The sequence below is a fragment of the Empidonax traillii genome, unplaced genomic scaffold (assembly GCF_003031625.1).
Source record: "Empidonax traillii isolate 1590-97213 ecotype Southwest subspecies unplaced genomic scaffold, ASM303162v1 scaffold43:size1863611, whole genome shotgun sequence".
In the NCBI taxonomy this organism is placed as follows: domain Eukaryota; kingdom Metazoa; phylum Chordata; class Aves; order Passeriformes; family Tyrannidae; genus Empidonax; species Empidonax traillii.
The window spans coordinates 1,211,146-1,230,468 of NW_020955236.1; the positions used below are offsets into that span (position 1 = coordinate 1,211,146).

The window sequence follows — 19,323 nt, forward strand, 5'->3', positions numbered from 1 at the left end:
AATTAGAGGCCTGGGTTTTAGGGACCTTCTCCACACGCTGGTATGAATTGCTTGGAAGAACAGACCTGTCGTTCCCTGGCACACCTCCCAAGCTTTTTGCCACCACACCAACCGTGTATCTGTGCTGTATCTGCTGCATTTAATGGGTTTACACAATTTGATTAAAGTGTGTTTTTTGGGCTTTTACGTTCACATGGCCTTGAGCATCTCTAGTGATCACAAGTGGCTCACACAGCTCTTCCCTTTCTCTGAGCCTTTTCTAGTGCTACAGAGCCCTGGAATCTATTCCACACCTCCATCATCCTGGCTGGGGCTTTGCTGCTGTGTTCCAGCAGCACAGTGTGTACACCACAGTGTTCCCATCTTGTTTTCTTTATTTGCCTGCTGCTGCTGAGCACTAAGGTGTGTCCCAGCTCAAACAGTGCCTTTCCAAGAGTCAGCGCTCCAGTCTGTGCCTGTGAATGCTCAGTTAGGATTATGCAGTGGCTTGAGCCACTGTGGACTCATCCTAGATCCCCAAGATCCCCACTTATGGTAGAGCACCAGACATCACTAACATAGGAAAGTGTTTTCGGATTCTTCTTCCAACAACCAAACTCTCACAGCTTGATAAAGACCAGTCAAACAGGATAATGGTTCCACTTGATCAACTAACTCTGGGTTTGATTGCATGTCATTTATTTCAATATTGTACAGTGAAGCTTGAACAGCTGTGTGGAAAAACACTTAGTTGTTGGTTTGTTTTCTCTTTCTTCTTAGGTAATATAATTTAAAAGTGGTAAATACACAGTATTTAAACTTGATACACCTGATAAAGTTAAATGCATAATAAAGGGGTAGGAATGAAACACAAGCCTTGGTCATTAAACAAACAGTATAAAAATCAGCAATAGTTCAGGACCTTAGAAAAGAAACAGATCAACTGCCTGATAGGTAAGAGGGGACCACCATGAAAAACTACTCAGACAAGAGGCCTGGTTTCCCCTCAGCACTTTCCTGTGTGCTTTCAGAGCCAAAAAGGCTTAGTACCCAGTCAATAAGCTCCCAGTCAGCACTGGGCTTGCTTGAAAGGAAGGGAGTTGGGGAAATCAAGCTACAGCCCAGTTCCAAGGCACAAGCAAAATGTTCACTATAAGAAGAAAGCCAGCGTTACTACTAAGGAACAGCAGCTGGGGAACTGAGCAGGTTTATATACACAGGACAGCTTCTCTACAGCTCATGCATTTAGAGGACTCTTCCTCACACGGCCAAGGCTTTGTGCTTTCAACAGAGCTGACCAACAAGAGAAATCTACGTCGCATTTCCTTCAGAAAGGTGCCTTTGGCTGCAGCCCCGGGGGAGCTGGCACTGAGGGACACTCGGTTTGGGGAAGTGCTGAGCTTTACATCCTTCAGAACCGAGCCCATGCTGGCCCTAAGACACTGATCTGTGGGAGTATCTGAGGCCCCTGTGGCGGGGGGGGCATTGAGGAAGGAGCTGGTACAGCTCAGTCTGTTGAGAAGCTGTGGTTGCACCAGGCAAACCTGTGTGGTCAATGTAAACTGTCTCAAGAGGCACCCAGCAGATCACAACCAGAGATGGGCAGCACAGAGATCTCTACAACACACCTCTAGCAAACACACCACACGTTGCTATGCACTAACTACAGAGACTCAGATCCCCTAGTTTTGCAATTTTTTTTTTTTGGCAGATCAAGTCCATTTGCAGGGTTAGAGAACCAGCCTGCCCACTCACACACGTTTCCACAATGAAAAGTCCTGTTTAGGAAAGGGGGAGCAGGCAGCTGGAGCAGTGCTGGCCCCCAGGTTAGCTGTTTGGTTTTGCCATAGCTGAAGCTGCAGGGCTTTGGCATAGCCTTGGACTAAAATGGGAGGAAAACAGTGCGTGTCTTATGGCTCCAAACTCCATAATATTGCTCCTAAACCACAGACTGTCTTCACTGGCTCTGGAGACAGGCCAGCAGCACAATGTTTCCATAATAAATTGCAATGTAGGGGGAACATCACTTCTAGTGATCAAAGGGTGTAAGGGACAGTTCATGTAGGCACCTGTGCCCTTGCTATCGCTGTCCTGGCTTTAACAAACACCTGTCCTAACCAGGAATTACCAGGCCAGGTCTGACTGCAGTGGGGCCAAGGACCTCAGAGCACTGCTGCTTGTGCTGCCCAGGGTCAAGGAAGACAAGGGGACAGTCACTTCCTAAAGGCAGGGCATCCATGGCCAGAGTTAGCAGGCCATTAATCACAATACTTGGGTGTCTCCTGGTGCCTTCTTCCTGAGGGCAAGGAACTAAGCCTTAGTAGTCCCTTCCAAGCTTGGGAGACTCGAATCCTCCCCCTCTGTCAGGCACACCATCACTTTAAATGCCTCATTCAAGGTCACACAACCACGTCAGACTGAGAAGAGAAGAAATCAGACTTTCCCCCCCGCTCCCAGCCCCACTCTCCATCCACTAAACAACTGTACTTACCGTGACCCCTTTCCTCAGGCAAACCCTGACTCCTCTCCAGTTCATCCACACTCTGCCATTCTCCAGCTTTGTCCAAGCACAGAGAACTTGGGGAAGCGTGTCTGGACACCAGAGTCTCTCCCACCACATGATAGGTTATTATTTTTTTTACAAGCACCACAAATAATCAGAGTAATCTGACTGAAAGTGAAAGAGCTCTTCATAAGAAACAATCCATGAATTAGGTATACACTTAATTTACTAACAAGCCTCTGATCCACAGGCATTCACAAATTACTGGTAACGAACTGGCAAAAATACATAGCATTGGCCCCAGAATCCAGATTAAGAGTTTGGAAAACAAAGGTTTCTTTGAAAATCACTAGCTAATCTGAGTATTTCATTAAGATCTTAAATTCTAAGCAAGCCCTAAGTCTATACTTAAAAAACAGCATAATTGTAGTAAACCATGTAATGTACATGGAAGTGAAGGATTTTACCCTGAATTTTATATTTAATAATATATCTACCAAGATCAAGTAAAAGATTTAGAAACAAACTGTTAGTGCTTCCTCTATTGTTCAAAACATTCAGCTAAACACCACCTTGCACTCATATTTCTGCAGCAAAAATAGTTCAAACTGAACTTAAGCCCTTAAATACCTTTTCCTTTCATACACTGAATACCTAACTTACCAAGTCCTGGTTGCACCAAGGCCTTTGGAAAGGTGCTAATTACCCGTGGAGGTAATTAACCTCACTTTCTGAACGTCCTGAAGATGCTGCTTAACACAACTTGGCTCACAAAGGTAGGCATTCTTTAAAAAGCTGAAAGGGTGGGTTTTTGCTTTGTTCCCATGCAGTTAAAAAGGTGTCGATTAAAAACAAACCAGAAGGACAAGAAATAGATGCAACAACATTCCCGGTAGGTCGTGAACTCTCAAAGTGCACGCGTGTGGTTTTACTGCCGTGGATCCACTTGGCGAAAGCTTCACCCTTCTGAGCGTGCCCACGATGGGCACACAGACCTCTGGGACGCTGGCCCTAAGTCCCTGGAAATTACTTGGCATGAAAACCAGCTAAAAGCAGTTCCAAACATGCATTTTTGTTGGACTGCTTTGGGTTTTGTGTTTTTTGTTGTTTGTTTTTTTTTTTTTTTGCAAAGCTCTGTCGCCGCTCGGCACGACCAGCTCACCTCTGCGGCGCCAGCCAGCGCCTCTCCCACAAGAAGTCAGCGGTCCCAAGTGGTCGGAGATGCTCCATGTTTATGGCAAACAGTCGGATGTCTGATAACATGCTGCTATGTGAGCTCTACATCCAGCTTTATACTGAGATAGCGCCGTGTCATGCTGTGTTTGGCGTGGGCTCTGTCAACGTTGCTCAGCCCCAGCTGCACACTTTTGTGACGTGCCCTGGATTGAGTTGCTCAACAGAACCGGAGGGTTGATGTTCATGAAAGAAGTTCCTCCTCTCCCACGTTGGGCAAGTCGTTGCATTTCAGATTATCTTCGCTGCCTTGTTTCCTGTTTTCAAAGGAAATAAAAGGGCTGCTGGGTGGCTCAGAGGAAGGCAAAGCAGGCAGTGGGACAGCAGTGTGTGCCCCTTCCCTGCCGTGGGACCTTAGGGACCCTGGGCATGTGTCATCTCCCCCCATCTCCCACATAACAGGTTGGAAGTGCGATAAAAAGGATGCTTTTCATCCCATCAGAAGAGCAAGATATTCCATGCCACAAAAATCCCATAAAGCAGTTATAGATCAGACAGAGGGGGTGTGAATGTCCCAGTCATGGCCCCCATGAAATATTCAATGCCCAACTATTCAATTTCTCCTCCAGAGTAGTGAGACAAGCTGGGAATGTCATTTTGGGCTGATGACACTTACGGCAGCAGGTTCCCAGGGGAGGACAGCGACCGCTCCTCCCTCTTGCTCCCCTCGAATGGGTTCCCAAAGGATCGCTTCCGGATCATCGTCTTAACCAAGATCTGCAAAACCAGAACCGAGTTCACCAGGGGTGCTTTCCTTCATTCAAGAGCAACAGGAATATCCAACCCTCGTGACCAAGTAGTTATGAAAACTAGTGAGAACAAGTTAAAATTCTCTTTTTAAAAAACCCCCAACAAACCAAAACCAAAAGGAAGCATGTTTGCAAGTCTCCAGCTGCTTAACACAGGAGCTGTATCCTCATCTGACACCCATGCAGATGAAGCCCCATTAGGTGCAAGAGGCTGAAAGAGAACAAAGCCAAGTCTGGGAAGTTCTTCCCCCCCCAAGAAGGTTTTACTGATTACTGCCAATTCCCAGTTCCCCATGAATTACCTGGCAGAAAAAATCATTGGAAAGGGAGAGGGGAAAGAAGGACCCAGCATAATTTTGCCTTAACATTCAGCAAAACCAAACTGAAATGCTGGCCATTTGACTGTCTCTGGCTGCAAAACACAAAGTTACCCAGCACCAGAGACTGCTGGGCACAGTGAAGTGTCAGGGCTCTTCCCAGGCATCCCCCAGCTTGTTTTGCTGGTGGGAGCAGACAACAAGGTGAGCAGCACTGGCCACTGCCTCAGCACATTCACCCTGGCTTCATTTGGTGTTGATTCTCGTCCCTCTGTGCCTTCTGCCTCTGCTCGTCACTGCAGCCTGAGAGCCCTTGGGTGTCTGAAGGGGAAGGCATTTTATGGGAGATTTGAAGCCACATGAGTGAATCTCGTACTGGAGTGTTAATGCCTGCACTTGGCTGCACAAAGATCAGGCACCAGAGGGTAATTTTGAAGAACAAATGCAAATGTGAGAATACAAGATCTGCCTGGAGGCAGAGATATTTAAGAGGCAAGAGCCTCATTAAATCTCACTTGCCTTGAGCTGTGCTAAAACCACCTGGGTTTCAGCGGGGTTGGGAGCACTGAGCCCACTGAACAAGTCACCTCTGAACAGAAAAAAAGGGGGAAAATCCCTCATCAGTGGTGATCTCATTAGAGCAACATCTGCTTTTTCAGCCTGAGCTGCAGAAGGCACATTTGCATATTAACATATCTGCGGTCAACAAGACTTCTGCAGGGTACTGAAGTAGAAAGAGCTCCAGAAATGGGGCCAGATGTGGGCACAGCTGTGAGATGGAAAAGGAGCTTCAAAGAGAGACCTGTACTTCAAAATATCACAGCCTGGGTGTGATAACACCGTGGCAGGGAACTGTGAATGGTCGCTCGCTGTTTCTCCTCACAAGGGCTGGCGGCACCCAAAGACATCACTAGGTTCAAAACCTACAGGAATTTCACTTTCCACGCAGGGCAGGGTTACACTGTCTTTCTCACCACCACAGGGGGTTGCAGAGAATAAAAATATGAGCTTGAAAAGAGATGAGATGAAGTCACCAAGAATAGCTCCAGGCTGGGGCTGGCGCACGTTGTGGCCCAGATAAAATCTCCATCCTGGGAAGCTCCCACAGCCCCTATGGCTGGACAGGCAGAACAGGGCAGGAGCTCCTCATGCCTGGCCAAAACACCTGCTCCTGGCTGCAGGAGCAGGTTCTGGAGGCAGGTTCTGGACCAGATGCACTTTTGCCCTGAGCAAACACAGCGATATTTGGACAGCCAGCTCAAGCGTGGAGACCGGCAACCCACTGACAGTTCCCTTTGGGACTGTTCTGGAATATTCCCCTGCATATGGTACAGCCACCTCCAGCAAAATGCTGAGGCCCTGAGATGCTGAAATGTCTTGTGGCACTTCTTTCCGAGAGAGGGAAGGGCTTTGCTCTAATCCTGCCCAATGCTATTGCTCCTCAGCAGCAACCTCCAGCTGCTCAGGACCACCCCTGCAGGCAGCAAGGACCTGGATATGCATCCACAGACCATCAACCCCTTCATACTCACCACGGTGGCCAGGCTGGGGATGTGCTTGACTGAATTCTCCACCTCCTCTTCCGTCACCTCAACGAGGGTGCAGTTCTCATCCTCCGTGGGCAGCAGCTCCGCTCCGTTCTTGGTGACCCAAGGGTGCAACTTCAATTAATAACACAGCCTGTCAGGAATGATTTCCTCTTTTTCATAACTCAAACAGCACAAGCCTGGCAAACGCATCTCCTTGCCCAAGCTACGGCCCCTACGTGCTCCTGAAACACCAGGGAGCAGGGGAGGGATGTGCCATCCCCCTGGTGAACCAGCTCATCCCAGCACCGCCAGGAACAGCTCAGTCCATGATGCAGCTCATCCGGAGCCAGTGCTGGCCCCATCCACACAACCAAGTCATAACCTTGGTGACCTACAGCCCTGGGCATCTCAGTGGGTTTTAGGGGAGAAGACCTATTTTCAATCTCATTTTATGGATGAGACAGCACCAAGAGGCAGGAATTACTTATTCCAGACGAGCAGCAGTGATGGGGAGACCCACCGAGCCCTAGTCTTGGACCTGGATTAATCCACGACGGAAGGCAGAGCCCCTCTTTGTCCTTGCCCACACACCTGGTGACTTGGACGGCTGCAGGAGGAGCACAAAACGGTTCAGCAATTCCCCCACAATCCTTTCCCCCTACCTGAGTCTCCTCCATCCTCTCAGCTTCTCGCCCCTTCCAGGCTCCTGCAGGGGCGAAGGACCAGAAATCTCCTGCGAAAGGCTGTTGCACAGTACTTTCCTGGTAGCAGAGGAAATACTGTGCTCAGGGGATTTCCTTTTGCCTGTGGCTTCTCTAGGCACCAAAGGTCCCAAAGCTGAGCAGGTCCCGGAGCAGGGGAAGGTGCTGGGACTTACCTGCCCAGGGGCCCTGGGCACAGGGGGAGGACCTAGCCTGGCACGATCAAACTGACTCCCGCATAAAAGCTGAGCAAGGAGAACCCAACAGAAGTGAAGCCACAGCCAGCACCAGGGGGTTGGGTCAGTACCTTGATTTCTGGGACCGAAATTCGAGATTCGGGATTTTTATCCAACATCCGTGTAATCAAATCCTTCAGGAAGTCCGTAACTTCTGGCCTGTGGGAAGAAGAGAGAGGTGAGATGGGGAAGGGGATGGATGCTGCCTCTGCTCTTCACCTCAGCACCACTGTGGGCCTTTCTGGGCAGATTGGGGCTGAACCCCAGCCCTGGCAGCGATGCAGCTCCAGGTCCTTGGGCACCCAGGTGCCAAGCAATCCCTCCTCCACAAATCCCCCAGGGAAGCCAAACATCTCCTTTTGAGGCAATCTGAAAAATGATCCCACATGTACAGGGCTGGGAGAGCCCAACACCAGCTCCACCCAGGCTAAAACCCAACAGGCAGTAACTGCAGAGGTTAATCCGTTCCCTCAAATGCCTCTGCAACTTCAATTGCTCCTTCTTCAGCAACTGCAAACCAGGAGTTGTTGCCTTCATGTTTAATGCCAAGGATGTTTTCCAGGGCCAAGGCCAACAGAAGGGCTCAGAGCCTGAATTTTGCAAAACCACAGCAGAGCAGGCCCAGCCCTACCCAGGCACCGCCTGAGAAACAACTCACGTGAGTTGTAAAGTAAGGACTGATGGGTTGTTTTTATTTTTGAGTACTTACTGGTCCGGGAACTCCAACGTTTGGGTCTTGATTTTATTGTGTAAACTCAGGATCCTTTCATCCATAAAAGGGCACTATCAAAGGAAAAGAGCAATGAGGAAAGCAACGACCTCTGTTAAGAGGCAGCAGTGGGGCAGCCAAGGGAACACCAGGATCTTGTGGGGTTTGAAGGAGAGCAAGGATCCAGTTATAAATATAAATATAAATTCCTATTATATCATTGTCTACTTTTAAATGCAGCAAAAATAACATTCGAACAAAAATTACCAATAACTACAAGAGCTTCTTTCCTAAAAAATCTGCCCAGGCACAGAATTTATTCCCCTGGGGAAAAAGAGAACACAGCCCTTTTGTCTGCACCCCATCCTGAGGACAGGCAGAGGTTCCTCGTTTCCACCCACATATCCCCATCTCCACTTGTCTCAAACAGGGATGGGGGGTGCCCATCCCACCACATGCCTGGAACATGGGAGGCACTTGCCAAACCCCCCAGAACACCAACAGCACCAAAAAGTCCATGTCATTACCTGCCCAAACACGAAGCAGTACAGCGTGATCCCCATGGCCCAGACATCCAAAGCCTGCAGAGTGAAGGAAGCCCAGTTAGATCCACAACAGACAGTGTGTGAGAGGAAGATTAGTCCCAAACCCCTGAAATGGCTGTTAAATACCTTTCCAGAGAAGATTTTCCTGGTTTCGGAGAGCGTCTCCGGGGCCATGAAGGCAGGGGTGCCCACTGTGTTGGTTAAGAGGGCGTCGGCTCCCTTGAACTCGTTGCTCACTCCAAAGTCGGCGATCTTGACGTGCCCATCTTCCCCCACGAGGAGGTTGGAAGGTTTAATATCCCGATGGATTATCTTCTGATAGTGCACTGCAGCCAGAGGGAAAACAGGTGATGCAGCAGCAGCACAACAGCACCGTACACCAGCAGAAAGTCCAGCTCCAGAAATCCCATCCTTTTTGCAGAGACACTTACAGTATTCGATGCCCTTGATCAGATCCTGGAAGTAGAACCGAGCCTGGTCCTCGCTGAGAGGTTTCAGGGTTGGGATTTCCATCACTGGGCTGCAAAGGAAACAGAGAATGGAGTTCATCCTTCATCTGGATGTGCCGAAACAGGTCCTGGGGGCTTTGCCACTGCCTGGTGACAGCACACAACCCCAAACACAGGCACATGCAGGATGTACACAGCTGTAACTACCTTGGGGAGATGCTACTCAAACCTGTAGGAGCCCCACCCTACACCCCTCCCTGTCACCTCTGCAGCCTGCACCCACTGGGATGGCTGAGCTGTGCCACCCACAAACCCATCTCATGTTCATGCATTAGTAGGTTTAAATCTGGAACTCAGTACTCACCCCTGCTTCACCAGTTCAAACACTGCAACACAAAAGAGAAGGTGATTACGGATCGCTTACAGGGGAGAGCTCCTCCGAGCACAGTCTCAGCACAAAAGCAATTATTTTAATGACAAAAATTCTAAAAATAATGTGTTATTTTTAAAAAGGAGATGACGTCTTATGCAAGGCACGTGGCATTTGGGTTGCTCCCATTTTCAGTTAAGGGGATGCTGCCAACTGCCTTCTCCGTGCTGCAGCCTCAGCATCATGAAGTGCCCTCCATGGCACACTAAAACCCTCAGTTGGCCACCAAAAAGTCCCAGCCCATGCCCTGAGCAAACCTCTGCACTTGGCCATGAAGGCATCACACACTCCTCCACTAGTACAGGCTGAACATAAATGATGAAATAGAAATATCTCCTCCAAAAGTGTATATTTGCATCAAGCAAATCACTGTGGTCTGCCAGACAGGGTGCGAAGGGGCTCATTCATACTGTGGGTAATTAACTTGTGCCTTGTTCTCGAAGCCAAGCAAATGAAACTACTTTCTATCAGCCCCGTTTCAAAGCTGACAGTAATCAATGCTGGTGCCTTTCATGGCAAAGCATGTCCTGACGTTGAATTAAAGCCAGTAAAATGTTGTTCTGTCTCCCTTCACAACCCAGACTGCATCCATTTTGCTCCTCCAGCACATCCAGGCTATACCCACAGTGAAGGAGAGACCCAACTCCACACACAGCCACCCCAAAAGACAGCAGGAACGTTTTGACCTGTCCCTCTGAACCCCCCAGGGCAGTGGACAGTTACCCATGTACAGGTGGTCCTCGCTGGGGTCATCCAGGACCTGCCGAAAGAAGTAGAAAGGCAGTTAAACAGCGCCAAAAAAAACCCTTGCAAATTAAACATTGTGATATTTTATTTAGCAGCCATCTCAGTTCTGCACCATCTGCACCATCAGCACGGTCTGCTCGTCTCCGAGCTTCTACCCACAAGGGTGGGGGAAAAAAAAGGAGGACAGAGATGTAGCTGTACTTCAAGGAAGCAAATATTTAAAACACACAGGAAGCATCATCTGACTCATGAGCCAAATAAACTCCAGCCTGCACATCCTTAATTCTTGATTTTCTGGACCATTTCATACAAGGCAGTGGGTGGAGGGCAAGGCAGCTGCACTGCTGAACCCACAGAAACACCAGTTCTTCCCCCAAACCCATCTGAGCACTTGTTTCCTCCAAGGAAGCAACATTTTTCTGCATTTCCCTTTCTGAGCAGGGAAGAAAGAAAGTCCTCTTTTGGGAGATGACCAAAAAAAACCCCTTTCAAACCAAGGAAAAGACGAGTCTCCCAAAGGCAGGGCTTGCCATGACCATCCCACCCCCTCTGCAGTCACTTCCTTCCACCCGCTCAGGATGAGTTTTGGGAAAGGGCTGGTCAGCACTCACCTCCACCAGCTTCACCACATTGGGGTGGTCCAGCTTCTTGAGGATGGCAATCTCCTGGTAGACCTGCTCGATGGGCCCCCTGGGCTGCAGGCAGCCCTCAGAGGCCACTTTGGCCCCACGGGGCGGAGGGCGGCCTGTGGGAAAGGCAAAGACGGGGTGTCTGGTCAGGATCCATCCCCCCAGGCCCCCAAAATGTCCCCCACCCTAAAGGTTTTGTGCCACTTACGGGGGAAGCCCGCCTGCCTCATCAGCTTCTTTTTGGAGAGAACCTTCATTGCCTGCAAGAGGGGAACAGATGTGGAATTTAGGGCAAATTTGGTGGGATGGGGCTGGCACAGGGGGTCAGCTGGAGGGGATCCATCCCAATCCCATCTGCCCTGCTCCAGGGTCATGCACTACTCACATAGTAGGTGTTATCGTCCTCATTGTAGGCCAGCTTCACCACCCCATAGGAGCCCTGGAGAGGGGCACAGCCGTGGAGCACCAGTTAGGGACAATTCAAAAAAACCCACATCACCAAACCAGGCTCTGCACTCCCCTGCAAACCAACCCCCACCAGGATCACAGAGCAATGCTGGGAGGAGTGGGGTGTGCGCTCTGACATCACACCAACAGCAAAGAAAAGCTTCAAATGCCCCATTTCTTGGGAGGAAGGGGGAATAGGGAAAATAAATAATAATTTTTAAAATATACAATTCAACCAGCACCACTCAGAACAGACCAGGGGCAACAAAGAGCTGCTGTGGTGAGTGGCTGAACTTGCCACCTCACTGGTTGGAAAATGAAAGTGAGCCCAACACCCTCCCACCCCAAATCCCCCCGTCCCACCCCAAACCCAGCCAATATTCACCTTCCCAATCTCATCCTTCAGTTTGTACTGGTTGAGCTGCACACAGTCCTGTGGAGAGAGAGTGGGGGTCAGACAGGAGCCACCAAACCACTCGGGTTTACTCTCCTCCCTTTAAAGCTCCAGCAAAACTTTCTCAGCAAACTCACCCCTCATCCTGCTCTGCCTGGGCACCCACGTGGGGCCGGGCATCTTTGATTCATGAGCCACACACGTTGGTGTGTTTATAGATGTTTAATTGCTAACATTAATGATACTGACCACTCAGGTGGAACGAGAGTGCGTGATGGGCTGGGAGAGCCCGGGGGTTTAACGCTGGCGACTTGGCGCCGAGTAATTTTATTTCTTCTGGACAGAGCAGCTGCTTGCTGCCTGTTTTCTGTCAGGCTGGGGGCAGGCAGGGCTGTTTTCTCTTTAGGTCTCAGTGGATCTCTCTGTTTTTTTATTTTTAAGGAGGAGAGAAAGAGAAGCGCAGTATGCTCCCATCTTCCCCAAAACGCAGCCGTGAGAGCTGGTGGCATCAGCAAAAGGCACCAAAAACAGTGAGTTGGAGGACTCAACTTCCTAAGGGGTATCCCTGTGGCCCAGGATGGACTGGGATGTCCCACCACCTCCCGCCACACATATGCAGACAAAAAACCAAGCGGGAAGCAACGCCACAGCGGGGAAATCCAGGAGGGCAGGGGCAGGACAACCATGGGAGCAGCGTTCACCCCCTCACCTGCAGTCCCGTGATGGACACGCGGTTGGACTCCACCGTGGGCCGCCGTGGCAGCCGCGGGGAGGAGTGTGGGGACGTCACCGGGGAGTAGGGCAGGGACGGGTAGATGAAGCGTTCGTTGGCGCCGTCGCCGTTGCCGGGCGAGCGCGCCGGCTGCGGCCGCTCCTGCAGGGACAGCTTTCGGCCGGAGAGGTGCAGCTTACGGCCATCTCTGAAACCGTCGCTGCCGGGCACGTCCATCTCCTCCTCGCTCGCGCTCGCCGCAGCGTCGTGCTCGGTCACCACGATGAGCGAGGCCATGCCGGCGGGGCAGGGGCTCAGCGCCGGGGGGTCCCGCAGCGCCGTGGGGGCTCGGCCGCAGCCTCCGGCACGGCAGAGGGGCCGCGGGGCGGGCGAGATCCCGGGGACACGTTGCGGTGCGGAGTGAGAGACGGCCTCATCCTGGCCATGCTGCCACGGGGAGGTGTCCCTGCGAACACAGGGTGGGTCAGCCAGACTTCCCTGGAAAGCAGGATTTCCTCCCGCCGGTCATTGCTCTACAGATTGATTTAGTCATTCCGTGGAGAATGGTAAAACCAAGGGCACTGGCACACGATGGCACTGGGGATGTGCACCCACCCTGCCATGGGGCAGACCCCAGGTTGGAGCCAGACTCAGCCCCAAGGCTGCTGCCACTGCTCCTTCCATCCTTTTTATCTAAACACCCAGGAAATAACAATTCCATCATCTCCACTACGGAAATACCCCAAGGTGTTATTTTACAGAGGCAGGATCCAGCCTTGCACTATAGTGGCATAAATATTGCTGAGTTCCCTACTTTAGTGCTCGGAGCAGGCACATCTCTGACAAACACCCCCCAAAGGAAGCAGTTCCAGGGCACAGGGACCCACTTACCAATCGTGGGGTGCAGGATCAGCCCCCCCAGCTCACTGCCTCTTCCCACAGCTCGTCATTGCCAGTGATTTCTCTTCCTCGCCCCAGGTTCCCTTATGGCCTTCTGTGCAAAACTTATATCCCTGGACCTTGAGATAAATAAGAAAACTGTTAGCAACAAAGAATTTTAAAAAATCAAATAATTAAATAATAATTTAAAAAGGGGGGGAAATGGTCTTAATTAAAACGTGCTGCAGCAGCCAGGGCAGTTTGATGGGCAATTGGCTGTAAACCATTGCTCTTCCCTGCTGCAGCACAGGTGCTGTTTTTAATTTCTAGGTTAACAAGTTGCCACAGAAGGAAGAGAAAAAAAAATATCCTGAAACAACCAGCCCTGAAGCAGGAACAGGGTCTGAGGCGTTTTTCTGCCTGGTTCCCACACCTCGACGAGGCGGTCGGATAAAATTAGCTCCACTCATCTCCATTGAAGTTTCCGTGATGCACCCGCACCACAACCACTGTGAATCAGCCCAGCAGAAATTATGGGTCAAGTACAGAAATCAAATCGTCTCCCCCGTCCTCGAGGCTTCACAATGGCCTAATTGCTGTTTTCAACACCAATCTATAAACCGGAGCCTCTTTGCCCAAGTGGGATCGGCCTGGAGCTAAAGCCAGCCCGGCACTGCTTGGCTGCTTCGAGGCACGGAGAAGCACAGGGATGGGGAGGCTATAAATAAGCCAACGAACAGCAACAAGGACAAACTATTTCAGAAACGCCGCATTTGGTGGGGCTGAATCCGCTCCTGGATGAGATTTTGCTGGGTGAGAGAGCCAGGAGCCACCAGCCAAGCTGAATTCCCCCTCGGCGCTGCTGGCAGCCCACGGCAGTGTGTTTTAATGCCCTCCCAAATGGATTAAAACAAACAGGCAGCCCCCCCCCATTCATCCTGAATCCACAGGGATGCACCTCGAGGCCAGTTGCCATTTGCCTGGCTTGCTGTGGGCACCCCTCCAGCGGGCACATATAAATAGCTGCCCCTGAAGCCGGAGCCGATCCCGAATGCTGTGCCCTGTACCCTCGCCGGGCGCCGCGTCCGCACCAAAAAAGGCAGCTCATCACGGCAGCCCCAGGATGAAGCCATCCCAGGAACATCACTGGCAGCAGCACCAGTCTCCAGCAGTGGCGCAGCGTGGCTGGGCATCCCATCCTGCCCCCAGAGCATCCAAATTTCCAAGGGTTCCTGCAAAACTTTGCCGGGCTGGAGTAAAATTGAGTTATAAAGTCTTGTCACACTTAAGAGCTGAGCGTGTCCTGGCCGGCGGGAGTTAATTGGCTTGACCAGGATAAACATATCAAGTCTGATTAATTCAAGCAGGCTTCCCCAGGCTCTGTAAACAGGCTAAAAGTCATCCAAGCCTCATCATAACATTGTCTGGAGTGGAAAATCTGAGGGGTTTCCCCTTTGCGTGTGTGCAGAGGGTCAGAGGATGGGGTTTTGATGAAATTGTCCTGTGAGTTGACACCCTCCCCAGGAAAAACTCAAAAGTGGGGTCACACGGTTGAACACAGCCCTGTTATCCTTAATAAGCACATCAGGAGGCTGAGGAGGAGAAGGTGGAGGAAAACAACTGTATTCCCAGCCAAAGGGAAAAGTGAAATAGCTGGGATGGGGGGGAATAAACCCAAAGAGGGGAAATACGGCCTGGAGGCTCCGGCTTCACCAACCCATCCGGGTCCTTTCCTGGGGAAAAGCAGCACATTCTGGTATGAACTCCAGCAGATCCTTATGTAAAAGGGAGCAGCACATGCCCACAAAATCCTCAGGAAATATAACAGCCTGGTGTATAGGAATGATTTATCGGCACAGCTCTTGGCTGCAATCCATATATAACCCATAGCGGCTGCAGCAGGATTATTGAAGCAATCAGTCTCGCATCTAATTCAGCAAGGAGAGGGATATTAAAATGAAAAGAGGTCTGTGAAGCCCTGGCAGCAGCTCTGCCTCTCGCTCAGTGTCCACGTGGCTTAAGCGGAAACGAATGGGAGTGAAATCGGCCCCCACGAGAGGGAAGCGATTCCACAGCCCCCCTTGGGCCGCCCCAGCTCTGCTGTGAGTGCTTGGTCCCTGCCAGGATGCAGCCACCCCCGGATGGGAACACGCCGACCGATTTTGGGGGAGTGCAGAGGATGACACCTTGCAGCCAGCACAAGGTTTAAAGGGGAGCATATGGATGCCTCAGCCTGCCCTTCCCTCCCTGGAACTGCTTCTCCACCCAGGTGCCTGGCAGGTGATGGGGTGGTGCTGCCACACACTCGCCTTCCCCCCTCTACATGCTTCCCTGTGGCAAGGCCAGACACAGAGTCAGGATCAGACCCTCCCAAGGGAGCAAGACTTGGTGGCAGCTCAGCAGTGACACCTCCACCCACCCTTATTTGGGGGTCAGCTCCCACACTGCAAAACAAGCTGCTCACAACAAAACAACTCAAACCACCTAAACCAGGGCGGTTTTACTCACAGGGGATCCTCCCTGCTGCCACTGAAGGTCTGTGGTTAAAAGCCAGCTGGGGCCAGCCTGGGGCAGTTATTGGTCCCCCTGGGCTGAGTCCAGTGGCTATTTTGCTTTCCCTGGTCACGGTCAGCGGTGAAAGTGCCTGTGCCAAGAGTGGTGTCATCTGCAGCAACGGGGGCATCGATCACAGTTTCCCTTCCTACGGGTGAGTGCAGACCTTGCCAGAAATATATTAGTCACTGTAGTATACAAAGGCCATATGCATCCCCACCTGACTTTTAATGGGAAAAAAATCTCTCAGCTGCTTCTCTAGAAGTCAGAGGACACCCAAAATTATGAGATATTGGAGACAGGCACCAGCCCCCATCTACGCTCAGTCCCTGTGCCGAAGCAGAGAAGCTTTTCATCATCCCAGGGGCAAACAGAAGAGCCTCTTGTGCTGCCTGGCCCGTCCAATACCAGGGAAAGAACTGGGAAAATGTGCGAAAGCAGACTGAGAGCATTGTAGTGGGGTGAAACCCAGAGGCAGGTTTCAATAGCAGTCACAAAAACATCTTTACCAAGATATTTTATAGTCGTGAGGATTAAACATATAATGAGTATCCCAAAAGAAGAGTGTAAGCTCCAGGCATTGGATTTGAGCACAGGCTGGGATGAGCTCAAGCCACCACTGTCCGCTTGTCCAGCATTGACAAGTGGCTCCCAGCTTTCCTGGAAACATCGGCTCCAGCCTGCAATGGCCACAAGAGAGGAAAGGAAAGCAGCTCTGCACTCTCTGAATGCCACTTAAAAGACATTAGGGCTGAGTTGAAAGCAAAGCCTCCTCCAAATTACATCCCTGGAACAGTGCTGGTCCATCAGACACCCCTCGTGGCACACTCAGGTATGGGCTTCTGGGGTTTGTTGGCTATTTCTCCCAAAACAAAGTGCTCATGGAAAGGGGCCAGGAGAAGGACAGGGCTCCGTCTCCCAGGTGAGGGGCTTTTTCTTCAGTTGGGGCCATGAAGGGAACTTCAGTGCCCACAGCTACCCTCTCCCCAGCACGGTCTCCCTGGCCCCGAGGACCACCTGGTCCTGTCCCCAGGGCTGTTTTCTGCCCCTGTAGCATCGCACAGCCTCACAAACAGCCCACCCTTCCATCACACCAGCGTCCTGTGGTCATCTCGCTTCTGCTTTTGGTCTTTACTGTCACCTCCACGCTCCTGATGCTCCCGTGCCGTGCACGTGGCCGCAGGGCTGCATCCCACCTCCCATCCACACTCGGTGACTCGCAGCAACCCAACCTGTGGCTGTTTCTAACGCGACCTGTCCCTGGAACGCAGTTGCTCCACCAGCTACATCTTCTCCTGGTCTCTCATTTGCCCCTTGACCTTAAAAATCCCCCCCCTTTTCCCAACCTCATGGCCTATCTTTCCCCGGCACCCCTGGTCCCGGCGCTCAGCCCCCCGCGGGCAGGAGCCCCATGGGGGTTTGTGGGACGCCCCCGCCGTGTCCCATTCCCACTCCCGGGATGCCGCCGGGGCCGGCGGGCGCGGGATGTGTGCGGGGCCCGGGCGGCCACGGCGCAGCTCCCGGGAGCGGGATGGGGAAATGACAGCCCCGAGTGCCCGCACAGGCCGGCCCCGAACCCGCGGGGAGCCCCGTCCGGAGGCGATGCCGTTCGCCGCCCGCAGCCCCGGCTCCATCCCCTGCTCCATCCCGGCTCCATCCCGGCCCCCGCCCGCGCGGTCCCTCCAGGCGCGGCTTTGTCTCCGCGGCCGCGGGCGCGTCCCCCGCGTGGGCCCGCCCGGCCTCCCCGCCCGCTCCCGCAGCACCGACCTGGCGGGACGCGTCGCTCCGCCCGGGGGGAGCGACCCCGCGATCCCCGCAGCCCCCGCAGCCCTGGGCCGGAGCGCGGCCGCCCGGCGCCGCCTTCGCTTTCGGTTCCGCTCCGGCGGCGGCAGCGAGCGAGGGAAGGAGGGAGGGAAGGAGAGAGGGAGGGAGCGATGGAAGGAGGGGAGGGAGGGAGGGGAGGGAGGCCCCGCTCCGCCCCGGGGAAGGGCAGGTTTCCCCCCCGGGCAGCCGCATCCTGCCCGCCCACCCTCGCCGCGAGCCTCTCTTGGGGTGGGTTTTGTTCTTTCGTTTATGCATAATTATTATTTTCCGGTGTTTTATCCCCCCTCGGGCCGCGCTGCCCCGCCTCGCCTCCCCGCGGGATGCAGCGCGGAGCTCCCGCGGTCCCGCTCCCGCTGCGGGCTCCCCTGTCCTGCCTGGGGGCACACGAACCCCGCCGTCCCCCGCCGCCCCTTCTCCTCTGGCCCTTTTGCAACACCGCGTTTCCAGCGGCTGGGTGCGAACTGGGTTGGTTACCTGTGCCAGCTCCCCCCGGACCTTCGCTGAGCGGTTGCCCAAATGATCACCTGAAGGGGAGCTTTGGAAATCAGTTTGGGAATGTCGAAGCTGCCACTGCCAGGCCATTGCCCCCACCAAACACAGCCCCCACGCAAGTTGCAGCTCTGCAGTGGTGGGACAGAAACCTTTATAACACCCCGGCTTTGCACCAGCCCTGAGGAAACAGCCTCTTTACTCTGTCCATGCAAATTACTTGGCTTTTCTGCTGGAACACCTTCCCATCCAGTACAGAGCTCGCCTGTGGTTTTCTGGACTCTTCTTTTCATGAAGCAACAGTTTTAGCCTCGAGCTGAAAGATGTGAAAGCCACAGCTGGCCAAACCCTCTTCCTCTTTTTGCTTTGAGACCTGTCTTTGACACTGTAGAGCTCCCGGAGTAGAGCCAGGCTCCCATGCCAGCTTTGTTGATAAACGCTGCTATTTTGACCAGGATCTTGAAAGCCACTCTAGAAATCAAGCTTATGCACTTGCTGTAACATAGTAGGTGCTCCAAACATTTTAAGGACTGAACCCCTTGACAGTGATTAGAACATAGCTGAGAGGGAATGAGCCACCAGCACCAGCATTCCCACAAAGCTGGCCTCCTCTTTGCTGTTGGGAAGTCACTGTTTAAAATCAAGGCCCTGATGATCTGCCAACAGCCACAATGCAGCACTAATTAGCAGGATGTGTAAACTAACACTGGACTACCCTTGTCTCAACCACTTCTCTTTTCCTCCTTACCTGGCAGGGCTCCAGCAGATTCAGGTTTAGGTCTGGTCTTGCTTTCTCTTGCTGACAATGCCTTCCAGGCAGGGGATCTCCAGGTGTTAAATGATGTTCAGCTTTTATACAGTCACAAGGTGACTGGCACCCCCCTCCCCAAGGTTCACACTCACATCTGCCCTGAAATCCCACACTACAGCCAACAGGAAATTTTCTTCCAAAGGGAGCATCTAATTGCTAGAAGACAATGACAGCATATTGCATATTCAGTTACAGAATCCTGGAATGGTTTGGGTTAGAAGGGACCTTAAAGACCATCTTGTTCCAACATTTCCACTGCCATGGGCAGGGACACCTCCCACTATCCCAGGTTGCTCCAAGCCCTGTCCAACCTGGCCTTGGACACTTCCAGGGATGGGGCAGCCACAGCTTCTCTGGGCAACCTGTGCCAGGGCCTCACCACCCTCACAGGGAAGAATTTCTTCCCAGTATCCCATCTAACCCTGCTCCCTCTGGCAGTGGGAAGCCATTCCCTCTTG

The 19,323-nt window shown here is 52.3% G+C and overlaps 1 protein-coding gene across 3 annotated transcripts; it reads right to left on the reverse strand.

The window, feature by feature from the left end:
• Positions 1–657: 657 nt before the first annotated feature.
• On the reverse strand, positions 658–17,605 carry CAMKK2 (calcium/calmodulin dependent protein kinase kinase 2). 3 transcript variants are annotated; one of them, XM_027878572.1, is made up of 18 exons: positions 17,509–17,605; positions 13,201–13,328; positions 12,307–12,775; positions 11,589–11,636; positions 11,142–11,195; positions 10,965–11,016; positions 10,739–10,872; positions 10,104–10,140; positions 9,315–9,336; positions 8,933–9,021; positions 8,628–8,827; positions 8,484–8,537; positions 7,957–8,030; positions 7,319–7,406; positions 6,973–7,071; positions 6,314–6,442; positions 4,332–4,432; positions 658–3,972 (listed from the first exon to the last, which is right to left on the reverse strand). In XM_027878572.1, exons 3-18 carry the CDS (start codon positions 12,604–12,606, stop codon positions 3,900–3,902), a joined length of 1,554 nt encoding a protein of 517 aa, XP_027734373.1. In that variant the 5' UTR covers positions 12,607–12,775; positions 13,201–13,328; positions 17,509–17,605; the 3' UTR covers positions 658–3,899. The 3 variants fall into 3 exon arrangements, 2 of the variants coding, with proteins under 2 accessions (XP_027734373.1, XP_027734374.1); XM_027878573.1 differs by lacking the exon at positions 6,973–7,071; XR_003570632.1 differs by lacking the exon at positions 658–3,972 and having other exon boundaries at positions 6,314–6,461.
• Positions 17,606–19,323: the final 1,718 nt, after the last annotated feature.